This window comes from Bos grunniens, chromosome 20, assembly GCF_055505025.1.
Source record: "Bos grunniens cultivar Pamir isolate PY7600 chromosome 20, Bosgru_T2T1.0, whole genome shotgun sequence".
NCBI lineage: Eukaryota > Metazoa > Chordata > Mammalia > Artiodactyla > Bovidae > Bos > Bos grunniens.
The window spans coordinates 55,080,638-55,093,918 of NC_141184.1; the positions used below are offsets into that span (position 1 = coordinate 55,080,638).

General features: G+C 39.7%; 1 protein-coding gene across 3 annotated transcripts in view; it reads left to right on the plus strand.

Moving 5' to 3' along the window:
- Positions 1 to 13,281, plus strand: part of IPO11 (importin 11) — a 205,453-nt gene that overhangs the window by 159,609 nt on the left and 32,563 nt on the right. For all 3 annotated transcript variants that reach the window (XM_086361893.1, XM_086361894.1, XM_086361898.1), the window contains one exon: positions 9,566 to 9,661. In XM_086361893.1, the coding sequence (XP_086218019.1) occupies positions 9,566 to 9,661 (96 nt within the window). The remainder of the gene's footprint in view (positions 1 to 9,565; positions 9,662 to 13,281) is intronic.

A 13,281-nucleotide genomic window follows, 5' to 3' on the forward strand; every position in this document is an offset into this window, starting at 1 on the left:
TGAGTAAAATTTTTCATGCTCTCACCTATTGTTTGTGTATATATACATATATATATATATTATGTATATACACACATATACACAAAACAAGCAGATGTTTAAAAAGGCCTGCTTTCTTTCTGTAGTGAAGGTTAACTCTGGTCTGTGCAAATAATGTGTCAATCAAATATATACAATAAGAAAAAAGTGATAAGTAAAAAGGAAGATTATTAATACTTCTTGCCCTTCAGTTTTAATTTTATTGTCTTTTTTCATCCTTGAGGTTAAACATTCCTTGCATTATCTAAGATGAATGTTTCAGACATAGGTTTCAATACAACAACTTTCTGTTCTGTTTTCTGCCTCATATCTGGAGTAGAAGAATCAGTTGTAATATGTTACCTACAGTTTAGTTACCCATACTTGTAATTTAAAAAAGAAATAAGTAAAAATAATATTGTTTATAAAACAAGGGAGGGCAGTTTTTGAGCTTTGGGGATCATAAATTCCCATGATTATTTATTCTGTATTCCCATGATGCATAATGTTACCCTAAGGGACTCCAGGAGGTCTTCCTGGCCCAGGGATCAGACTCACAGACAGGCCTGGGTTCAATCCCTGGGTTGAATAGATCCCCTGGAGAAGGGAGTGGCTACTGATTACAGTATTCTTGCCTGGAGAATTCCATGGACAGTGAAGCCTGGTGGGCTACAGTCCGTGCAGTCGCAGAGTTGGATATGACTGAGTGACTAACATTTTCACTTTTCACTTCCACTTGGGAAGCCCAAGTTAATTGATCAGTTCAGTTCAGTTCAGTCGCTCAGTCATGTCCAACTCTTTGCGACCCCATGAATCACAGCACGCCAGGCCTCCCTGTCCATCACCAACTCCCGGAGTTCACCCAGACTCACATTCATCGAGTCAGTGATGCCATCCGGCCATCTCATCCTCTGTCGTCCCATTCTCCTCCTGCCCCCAATCCCTCCAAGCATCAGAGTCTTTTCCAATGAGTCAACTCTTGGCATGAGGTGGCCAAAGTACTGGAGTTTCAGCTTTAGCATCATTCCTTGCAAAGAAATCCCAGGGCTCATCTCCTTCAGAATGGACTGGTTGGATCTCCTTGCAGTCTAAGGGACTCTCAAGAGTCTTCTCCAACACCACAGTTCAAAAGCATCAATTCTTCGGTGCTCAGCCTTCTTCACAGTCCAACTCTCACATCCATACATGACCACAGGAAAAACCATAGCCTGGACTAGACGGACCTTTGTTGGCAAAGTAATGTCTCTGCTTTTGAATATGCTATCTAGGTTGGTCATAACTTTCCTTCCAAGGAGTAAGTGTCTTTGAATTTCATGGCTGCAATCACCATCTGCAGTGATTTTGGAGCCCCCCAAAATAAAATCTGACACTGTTTCCACTGTTTCCCCATGTATTTCCCATGAAGTGATGGGACCGGATGCCATGATCTTCGTTTTCTGAATGTTGAGCTTTAACCAACTTTTTCACTCTTGACTTTCACTTTCATCAAGAGGCTTTTTAGTTCCTCTTCACTTTCTGCCATAAGGGTGGTGTCATCTGCATATCTGAGGTTATTGATATTTCTCCGTGCAATCTTGATTCCAGCTTGTGTTTCCTCCAGTCCAGCGTTCCTCATGATGTACTCTGTGTATAAGTTGAGTAAACAGGGTGACAATATACAGCCTTGACGTACTCCTTTCCCTATTTGGAACCAGTCTGTTTTTCTATGTCCAGTTCTAACTGTTGCTTCCTGACCTGCGTACAAATTTCTCAAGAGGCAGATCAGGTGGTCTGGCATTCCCATCTCTTTCAGAATTTTCCACAGTTTATTGTGATCCACACAGTCAAAGGCTTTGGCATAGTCAATAAAGCAGAAATAGATGTTTTTCTGGAACTCTCTTGCTTTTTCCATGATCCAGCAGATGTTGCCAATTTGATCTCTGGTTCCTCTGCCTTTTCTAAGACCAGCTTGAACATCTGGAAGTTCATGGTTCACATATTGCTGAAGCCTGGCTTGGAGAATTTTGAGCATTACTTTACTAGCGTGTGAGATGAGTGCAATTGTGTGGTAGTTTGAGCATTCTTTGGCATTGCCTTTCTTTGGGATTGGAATGAAAACGGACCTTTTCCAGTCCTGTGGCCACTGCTGAGTTTTCCAAATTTGCTGGCATATTGAGTGTAGCACTTTCACAGCATCATCTTTCAGAATTTGAAATAGCTCAACTGGAATTCCATTACCTCCAGTAGCTTTGTTCATAGTGATGCTTTCTAAGGCCCACTTGACTTCACATTCCAGGATGTCTGGCTCTAGGTCAGTGATCATACCATCATGATTATCTGGGTCGTGAAGATCTTTTTTGTATAGTTCTTCTGTGTATTCTTGCCACCTTTTCTTAATATCTTCTGCTTCTGTTAGGTCCATACCATTTCTGTCCTTTATTGAGCCCATTTTTGCATGAATTGTTCCCTTGGAATCTCTGATTTTCTTGAAGAGATCTCTAGTCTTTCCCATTCTGTTGTTTTCCTCTATTTCTTTGCATTGATTGCTGAAGAAGGCTTTCTTATCTCTTCTTGCTATTCTTTGGAACTCTGCATTCAGATGCTTATATCTTCCCTTTTCTCCTTTGCTTTTCGCTTCTCTTCTTTTCACAGCTATTTTTATGGCCTCCCTAGACAGCCATTTTCCTTTTTTGCATTTCTTTTCCATGGGGATGGTCTTAATCCCTGTCTCCTGTACAGTGTCATGAACCTCATTCCATAGTTCATCAGGCACTCTATCTATCAGATCTAGGCCCTTAAATCTATTTCTCACTTCCACTTTATAATCATAAGGGATTTGATTTAGGTCATACCTGAATGGTCTAGTGGTTTTCCCTACTTTCTTCAATTTAAGTCTGATTTTGGCAATAAGGAGTTCATGGTCTGAGCCACAGTCAGCTCCCGGTCTTGTTTTTGCTGACTGTATAGAGCTTCTCCATCTTTGGCTGCAAAGAATATAATCAGTCTGATTTCAGTGTTGACCATCTGGTGATGTCTATGTATAGAGTCTTCTCTTGTGTTGTTGGAAGAGGGTGTTTGTTACGACCAGGGCATTTTCTTGGCAAAACTCTATTAGTCTTTGCCCTGCTTCATTCCGTATTCCAAGGCCAAATTTGCCTGTTACTCCAGGTAAATTTATTGACTTCTTACTTTTGCATTCCAGTCCCCTATAATGAAAAGGACATCTTTTTTGGGTGTTAGTTCTAAAAGGTCTTATAGGTCTTCATAGAACTGTTCAACTTCAGCTTCTTCAGCGTTACTGGTTGGGGCATAGACTTGGATTACTGTGATATTGAATGGTTTGCCTTGGAAACGAACAGAGATCATTCTGTCGTTTTTGAGATTGCATCCAGGTACTGCATTTCGGACTCTTTTGTTGACCGTGATTGCTACTCCATTTCTCTGAGGGATTCCTGCCCAATGGTCATCTCAGTTAAATTCACCCATTCCAGTCCATTTCAGTTCGCTGATTCCTAGAATGTCGACATTCACTCTTGCCATCTCTTGTTTGACCACTTCCAATTTGCCTTGATTCATGGAGCTGACATTCCAGGTTCCTATGCAATATTGCTCTTCCCAGCGTTGGACCTTGCTTCTATCACCAGTCACATTCACAGCTGGGTATTGTTTTTGCTTTGGCTCCATCCCTTCATTCTTTCTGGAGTTATTTCTCCACTGATCTCCAGTAGCATATTGGGGACCTACTGACCTGGCGAGTTCCTCTTTCAGTATCCTATCATTTTGCCTTTTCATACTGTTCATGGGTATCCTGGTATAAATCCACCTGCTTTTAATACTCAGTAAGCCAGTCTACTGAAGTCTGCTCAGGGGACTACACTAAGATAAAGCTTTGGCTTTAATAATCAGCTCTCAGGGGGTTTTTTTGTTTGTAAACTCCTGAATGTTGTTTTTCTCCTGTGCTGTAGAAAACCTCAGGTTCCATGGATACAGAAGACCTCTTGTACTATATCATTTTAAAGTATAAGGGACTTGAGCACCCATGGATATCCAAGCACAGCTTATAGACTAGCATGGAGTTTGGCTAAGTCTTTCAGGGGCACTAGATGGCTGTGTCCTAGCTAATGTGAGCTGCCACTCATGGTACACACTGGTTTCAGAAAATTAAAATTTCTAAAAGTACATGGTCTCCTCTGGGTACTTTTTACTTCTGCACATTATACCTGACAGTAGATTCGAATGGATTTACACCAGAAGACTACTGTTAGGAGATGATACACTGAGAATTCCAATAGTGTGTTACTCATAAGTACAGTATGTAGCACACATAAAAAGAAAAATTGAGCTTTTTTCATAAACAAAAATAGTATAATACCTAATTCTTGGCTTGTTGTGTTTAAAGAAATAATGTATATAAGGATATAATGGATATCCTTTATCCTAAGGATATCCATTATCCTAAGGATATCCATTATCCTAAGGATAATGACTTTTCTCCTTCTCTCTCTTGCGCCAGACCCATTGCTGTTTGATTCCTGGTTTACAGCTCTCATTTGATTGTTTCCATTTTAGATGTCCAATTACATTTTAAAGCATGCAATTCAGAAGGCATGTATATTACAGAAAACAAGATTCTTAATTTCTAAAATACAGCATTGAGAGAGAATTGTGTGAATAAAAAGGAAAGCAAATGCCTAATATTCAAAACTTCATATAGAATACTGTATAAAATTTTTACCCTAAATGCTTCGTTTTAAAGTGTTACATTTTACATATTTGGAGGGAACATTTCTGTAATACTTCCAAAAGGAGAAAAACAAATTATAACTTCATAGTGCTTCTTTTCTTTAAATATCTGTTCTGTATGCCAGGAAAGTACAGGCCTCTTCTAGCTTTTTTGTTACCCCATTATTCTGGGGTTCTTTTCCCAAACTGCTTAATGAATGTTGCATCCTTCTGAGTGATTTTTTGAATTTGAATGCTCTGAAGATGCATAACTTCTCCTTTTACTGATCCCCAAATATGGGCTTCCCAGTTGTCGCTGCTGCTGCTGCTGCTGCTGCTAAGTCGCTTCAGTTGTGTCCGACTCTGTGCGACCCCGTAGACGGCAGCCCACCAGGCTCCCCCGTCCCTGGGATTCTCCAGGCAAGAACACTGGAGTGGGTTGCCATTTCCTTCTCCAGTGCACCAAAGTGAAAAGTGAAAGGGAAGTCGCTCAGTCATGTCCGACTCTAAAGAATCTGCCTGCCAATGCAAAAGACGAGGATTTGATCCCTGGGTTGGGAAGATCCCCTGGAGGAGGGCATGACAAGCCACTTGAATATTCTTGCCTGGAAGTCCCATGGACAGAGGAGCCTGGCAGGCTGCAGTCCATGGGGTCGCAAAGAATCGAACATGACTGAGCACACTCTCACAAATATTGCATAGAATCTTTTTCTTCAGTACTTCTCTTCTAGAATCGACCCTTTTCATTCAGAGTCAAATTACATACCTTTCTACTCTGGGCCATAGTCATTTACCCTCGTGAAATCCAAGCCTCCGTCCCTCTGTTACCTAATAGATACTCCAGAGTGAGCATAGTGTCCCTTTGTCTACTGGAATTAACCCTCCCCTCCCCTGGTGGCTCAGAGGGTAAAGCGTCTGCCTGCAATGCGGGAGACCTGCGTTCGATCCCTAGGTACGGAAGATTCCCTGGAGAAGGAAATAGCAACCCACTCTGGTACTGTTGCCTGGAAAATCCCATGGATGGAGAAACCTGGTAGGCTATGGTACATGGGGTCGCAAAGAGTCAGACACGACTGAGTGACTTCACTTTCACTTTTCACTTTCTCCCAGTTAGATCTCTGCCTCTTGTGTCCTTTTGTGTGCAGCATGGGTCACATTTTAGTGAAAAAAAAAAAAAAAGACTGACTGAGGTTGCCTCACCTCAGTTCTTCACCCCTACAAGACAGGAGTCTGTCCAGACTCCTCTTGGCAGAGCTAGAAATTCATGTGCAGGCAGAGGAGGGAAGAAAGGGGTTGAATCCGATGGTCACTTGACTGACTTCTCTAAGCCTGAGTAAGCCACAGGCCAGGACAAGTCTTTCTTCTGACTGGTGTGTGCAGGCAGGGTAGAGGGTGGACCTGTGTCCTCTGGCCAGTGTCCAGTCTGCTTCTGGGAATATTCTTATCCCATCTTCTGTCAGATTTTGACACTTCTTTTTGTCAGTCATTCACTAATTGTATTTTTTGGCTTTCTGTAAACCTCAGGTTCCTAAACCTGTTAGATTTCTGTCAGAACTGTTTAAGCTTTATTCTGGTTCCAGCAGTGTCAGCTAAACAGTCTCTTCATTTATGAGAAAGGGGTGAAGTTACTGCTTTGGCAGTAACCGTGCAGTCAAAAGTTTATCTTGTCCATGTTGCAGTTTGATTATCGTAATCTCTTCTCAGCTCATTCCATAAATGTGCATATCTGAATTGAGGCCTGATTACGTAGAACTGTTATTTTCTAATTATGGCAAAGATACGTCCTCTTACCCTCTCCTCAGAAGTGTGTGCCCATGCCGGTAGCTCCAGCAGTGATCAGTATGATTTATTGTTGTTTGAGTGGCCAAGTCATGTCTGATGCTTTTTGGGACCCCCATGGACTGCAGCCCCCTAGGCTCCTCTGTCCATGTGATTTTCCAGGCAGTAATACTGGAGTGTGTTGTCGTTTCCTCTCCAAGGGATCTTCCTGACCCAGAAATAGAACCCCAGTCTCCTGCATTGACAGGCAGATTCTTTACCACTGAGCCACCTGGGAAGCCCATATGTGTGTGTGTGTGTGTGTGTCTGTGTATTCTTTTTCAGATTCTTCTCCATTGTAGATTTTGATAACATACTGAATATTGTTTCCTATGCTATACAGTAGGTCCTTCTTGATAACCTACTTCATATATACTAATATATATCTCTTAATCCCAAATTCCTAATTTATCCTCCCCCACTTTCCCTCTTTGGTATCCATAAGTTTGTTTTCTATGTCTTTGAGTCTATTTGTTTCATAAATAAGTTACTTTGTATCATTTTTTAGATTTCACCTATTAAATGATATCATACAATATTTGTCTTTGTCTGTTTAGCTTTCTTCACTTAATACGATAATCGCTCAGTCCATTCGTGTTGCTGCAAATGGTATTATTTCGTTCTTTTTTATGCCTGAGTAGTATCCCAGTGTGTGTATATGTGTATGCGTGTATATAAACCTCATCTTCTTTATCCATTCGTCTGCACGTGGATATTTAGTTGTTTCCTTGTTTTGGCTATTATAAATTATGTTGCTTTGAACTTTGTGGAGCTTGTATTTTTTTGAATTAGAGTTTTCATCTTTTCTGGATTTATGCCCAGAGTGAGATTGCTGGATCATAGTGGTAACTCCATTTTCCGTTTTTTAAGGAACATTTGTTATGGTCTCTATAGTGGATGCACCAAGTACAGTCCCACCAACAGTGTAGGAGGGTTCCTTTTCCTCTACATCCTCTCCAGCATTTCTTATTTGTACACTTTTTGATGATGGCCATTCTGACTGGTATGAGGGGATACTTCATTGTAGTTTTGATTTGCATTTCTCTAATAATTAGCAGTGTTGAGCAGCTTTTCATGTGCCTACTGGCTCCAGTACCTTTTTCTAAGATGTTTCTCACTGAACCACATAAGGCAAACTCTGTTTCTTCAGAGATTTTTTTTTAGTTATTTTTTTTCCCCCACTTTATTATTTTTTTAAATTTGAGTGTAACTACTTTGTGCTGTATGCTAAATCGCTTTAGTTGTGTCCAATTCTTTGTGACCCGATGGGCTGTAGCCGGCTAGGCTCCTCTTCCATGGAATTCTCCAGGCAAGAATACTGCAGTGGGTTACCATTTCCTTCTCCAAGGGATCTTCCCAGCCCAGGGATCGAACCCACGTTTCTCGCGTCTCCTGCACTAGCAGGCAGGTTCTTTACCACCGGCACCGCCTGGGAAGCCCCTCACCGCTTTACAGCCTTGTGTACACAGTGTGAATCAGCTGTAGGACCTAGAGGGGTGGCATGGGGGAGTGGGAGAAGGTGTTTAGTTCTTATGTGAAGGATATATAGTGATATCAAAAATGTATACTATTTCAATAGGCTGTTATATACACATTAAAATGTAACAGTGGTATCAACTTTTTATTGTTTTGCCGACCTGTTGATTCAGTTCTCTAAAATCTGATCACACTTGAGAGTACAGACATATGATTTTATACTGTGTTGGCTTTGGGAACTACTTTACTGAATATTTTAAAACTTAATTATGCTTATTAATGCAGTATGCGAAACATGATATGTCTCGTAGGAATGATACTGTGAATTCTCTGGAGAAAAGAGTTAAGTAATTAAAATTTTTAGATTATTTTAAAATTCAAATAGCATAATTTTGTGTACCAGTGGATGGTTATATACTTCTCCTTTTTTAAAGTCAGGCCTATTAAGGTATAGTTCACATAGAGTAAAACCTCTTATAAGCATACAGTTTTGACAGATATACACAGTATATAACAGTACCACCCTCAAAGCACAGTATGTAACCATCACCCCAAAAGTTCCCTTGTGGCCCCTTTGCCTGACAACCACTGATGAAGTAATTTTGCCTTTCCAGAAAGTCACATACATAAGTGAAGTCATGCAGAATATAGCCTTTCAGATCTGTTTTTCTTAGCATAATGTTTTTTGAGATTTTTTTCCAACTTGTTGCATGTATCTCTAGTTTGTTTCCTTTTATTGCTGATTGTTCTGTTGGACAGGTGATGCACAGTTTATCCATTTGTTACTTGGTGGACATTCGGATCATTTGTAGTTTGGGGTTATGAATAAAGCTACTATAAATATTCACATACAGTTCTGAGAATACTTGTTTTGGTCTTGGGTAAATACCTAGGAATGAGATTGCCTACATGTATGGAATGTTTAACTTTATAAAAGTTGCGAATGTTTTTTTCCAAAGTGGATGTTTATTCTTACTGGCACTGTATGAGAGGTCCTATTATTTCTCACTCTTGCCAGCACTTGGTATTGTCAGTCTTCATCGTTTTACTTTTTATTAAAATCTCATTACAGCTTTAATTTGCATTTCCTTTGATGACTAATGAATGATATTGAGCATTTTTTCAAGTGCTCATATGCCATCTGTATGTCTTACTTGGGGAAGTATCTGTTCAAATATTTGCCCCATTTTTCAAATTGAGTTATTTGATGTCTGAGTTTTCAGAGCCAGATCTTCCTCAGATGTTTGTTTTACAGATATTTTTTCACAGTCTATGGCTTCAACATTTTGTACCTTTATCTTTTTAATTATAACATTAACATAAGACTATTATAATAAAGAATGTTTAAGTATTTCTTTCACATCTAATCTACCCACGTAAGTATTTAAGCATACTGGTAAAAGTATTTCTGCTTTAAGACATATGTTTTGAAAGTTTCATTTATACTTTCACACTAAAATTTATCTTCATGTTCAAGAGGATAGTTAGGGAAAAAAGCAATTGTCTGTTGAAATAATCCATTTCAACATGTTTTGCTCTTCTTGTATTCTAGTGTTATCCAGGATAAATTCTGTGGTATTATAAACATCTCAGTGGAGGGCCTACATGACGTCATGACTGAAGATCCTGAAACGGGAACTTACAAAGAGTAGGTGTATCATTTAATTAATTGCACTTGAACTTCGGTAATTAATTATACCCTACGTTATTTTTGTTTATCATAACCATATAAGCATCGTATGGCAGCTTTTAAATTTTGTCTTTATAAAAGAAAACTTTTGTTATTTTGCTTGTAATATTGTTTCATCTTGAGATAAGCTAAATTTTTTTATAGTGAAATTTTGAATTGGGGTTCTTTGGTCTAGTCAGTCATTTTATGTCTTGACATTAGGTTTTAAAAAAATATTGCAAGTGTAGTTTGTCATATAAATTCCCTTTTTAAGATTTTTAAATTATTTTTAATTGAGGATACTTGCTTTACAGTATTGTGTTGGTTTCTACATACATCAACATGAATCAGCCATAGGTATATGTATGTCCTGTCCTTGAACCCCCCTCCCACCTCCCACCCCATTCCACTAGGCATACCACCTTGAATACGCCTGATCTTGTCTTTCAAAATATTTTGAATATGTTCTTTTTTTCCACTAACAGTGTTCCCTTGCCCTTCAGGCAAGTTATGGAGAAAAAGGGGAGTGGATTAGCATCCTATATTTGTATTTGACTGGTTGAAGCATCACTGGCTCCTCTAAGATAGTAGAGGGTCACATGGTACTTGACTAGTTCCAAAAGACAGTAGTAAAATTTCGGTTGATCCTTGTACAGGGTGGACGGGGGTTTGGGGCTCCAACCCTCTTCACAGTTGAAACTCCAAATATAACTTTACAGTTGACCCTCTATGTCTGAAATTCTGTATCTGTGGATTCAACGAAGCACAGATCGTGTAGTACTGTAATATGTGTAGCACTGTTATATGAGTTTATTGAAAAAAATCTACACAGTTCAAATCTGTGCTGTTCAAAGGTCAACTGTATTCTTCAGGAGCTTAGTTAAAATCATGTTATCAGGATTGCTGATAATCTCACATTTATCTGTTAATTTGAATAAAATTTTTAATCATCATATCATTTCATAGTAGAATTATCACACCTTTCCTCTTAATACTGATATTAATAAAGGGAATATTTCATATAATGATAAGGAAGGCTTCATGAGATTCCAGACTGCCTGACTTCTCCTCAGTAATGTATTTAGCCTGTTTTCCTGGCTTGAGGATGGCCATTCTAACAGGTGTGATATGATATTTGTGGTTTGGGTTTCCATCTCTCTGATGATTGATGATGTTGAGATCTTTTCTGTGTCTGTTGGCCGTCTGTATGTCTAATTTGGAAAAATGTCTGTGCAGATCCTCTGACTGTTTTTTAATCAGATTATTTGATTTTTTGGTATTGAGTTGAATCAGTTGATATATTTTGGACCTTAACCCCTTATCAAATGCACGATTTGTAAATACTTTCTTTAATCAAGTTGCCTTTTCCTTCTGTTGGAGGTTTCCTTTGCTGTACACAAGTCTTTGGTTTGATGTAGCCCCACATGTTTGTTTTTGTTGCCTTTGTTTTCAGAGCAGATATAAAAAATCATCGCCAAGACCAGTGTGAAGGAGCTAACCACTGTGTTTTCTTGTAGGAGTTTTATTGTTTCAGGTCTTAAGTTCAAGTCTTTGATTCATTTTGAGTTAATTTTTTGTGTTTAGTTTATCTTTTAGTTTCATCTTTTTGCATGAGTTTCTTTTTAGTTAATAGAGCTCTTTATTAAACCAGGAAAATATATCAATGATGCTTATAATTTGCCTTCTGCTTGTCTTTGTTTAGACCGGATTCCCTTTTTTTCCTTAAATAATACATTGTTTTCAGGCACATTGAGAAATGAGGTTGACAACCTGTTGCCAAATTTGGGAATAAGGAAGAAAGGAGACTCATAAATTGTGGTTTTATAGTTAGAGAGTACAAAACATATTGCCATCAAGGATGTAATTTTTTTAGAAACAAAAATAAAATGTAGGCTTTTATAAGCATTTTCCCCCCTCTTGACATATTGATTCACCAGACAGCTTTTCATAATGGAATAGAGAATATCCGAAGCAGCCTTGTTTCCTTGACTCTGACTTATCCCCTCTGTATTATCCTAACTTGTGTTGGTCTCAGTGACCTCCTTGACGCCTCTCTCCAGTTAATCCTTCTGATCCATTCTGTTCCACTTCTTAAAAATTAGAAGCCCACTTTTGTATAGCATGAAGTTGATGGGACACTGTTCTTTGCTGATCTTCAGTTTACATTAATTGGCCTTTTCTCTTCCTCTCTAAATTCTTTCCCCTTTCCCAAATGTGCCATTTCCTTTGACTCATAACATTTCTTCTCCTTGGCAGGTCATGCCCTCAGCATTGCCCTGTGTAGCAAATACCTCCTTCTAGATTCCTTTCCATAATCTCAGTAAAAAGTCATTGCTTCCTTCTCTGCTTCTTGGTGGCTTCGATGGAAAAGAATCTGCCTGCAGTGTAGGAAACCTGGGTTCGATCCCTGGGTTGGGAAGATTCTCTGGAGAAGGGCATGGCTACTCACACCACTATTCTTGGCTGGGAAATCCCATGGACAGAGGAGCCTGGCGGGCTACAGTTCATGGGGTCACAAAGAGTCAGACAGGGCTAACAGGAGCAACTGACACTTTCACTTTCTGTTCCTTCATGGCACTTTGTCTATACTACTAACATACAACTGTTCAGTTCAGTTCAGTTCAGTCCGACTCTGCGACCCCATGAATTGTAGCACACCAGGCCTCCCTGTCCATCACCAACTCCCGGAGTTCACTCAAACTCACATCCATTGAGTCGGTGATGCCATCCAGCCATCTCATGCTCTGTCGTCCCCTTCTCCTCTTGCCCCCAATCCCTCCCAGCATCAGAGTCTTTTCCAATGAGTCAACTCTTCGTGTGAGGTGGCCAAACTATTGGAGTTTCAGCTTTAGCATCAGTCCTTCCAATGAACACCCAGGACTGATCTCCTTTAGGATGGACTGATTGGATCTCCTTACAGTCCAAGGGACTCTCAAGAGTCTTCTCCAACACCACAGTTCAAAAGCATCAATTCTTTGGTGCTCAGCTTTCTTCACAGTCCAACTCTCACATCCATACATGACCACAGGAAAAATCATAGCCTTGACTAGACGGACCTTTGTTGGCAAAGTAATGTCTCTGCTTTTGAATATGCTATCTAGGTTGGTCATAACTTTCCTTCCAAGGAGTAAGAGTCTTTTAATTTCATGGCTGCAGTCACCATTGCAGTGATTTTGGAGCCCCCCAAAAATAAAGTCTGACACTGCTTCCACTGTTTCCCCATCTATTTGCCATGAAGTGATGGGACCGGATGCCATGATCTTAGTTTTCTGAATGTTGAGCTTTAAGCCAACTTTTTCACTCTCCTTTTTCACTTTCATCAAAAGGCTTTTTAGTTCCTCTTCACTTTCTGCCATAAGGGTGGTGTCATCTGCATATCTGAGGTTATTGATATTTCTCCCAGCAATCTTGATTCCAGCTTGTGCTTCCTCCAGCCCAGCGTTTCTCATGATGTACTCTGCATATAAGTTAAGTAAGCAGGATAATATACAGCCTTGACGTACTCCTTTTCCTATTTGGAACCAGTCTGTTGTTCCATATCCAGTTCTAACTGTTGCTTCCTGACCTGCATATAGGTTTCTCAAGAGGCAGGTCAGGGG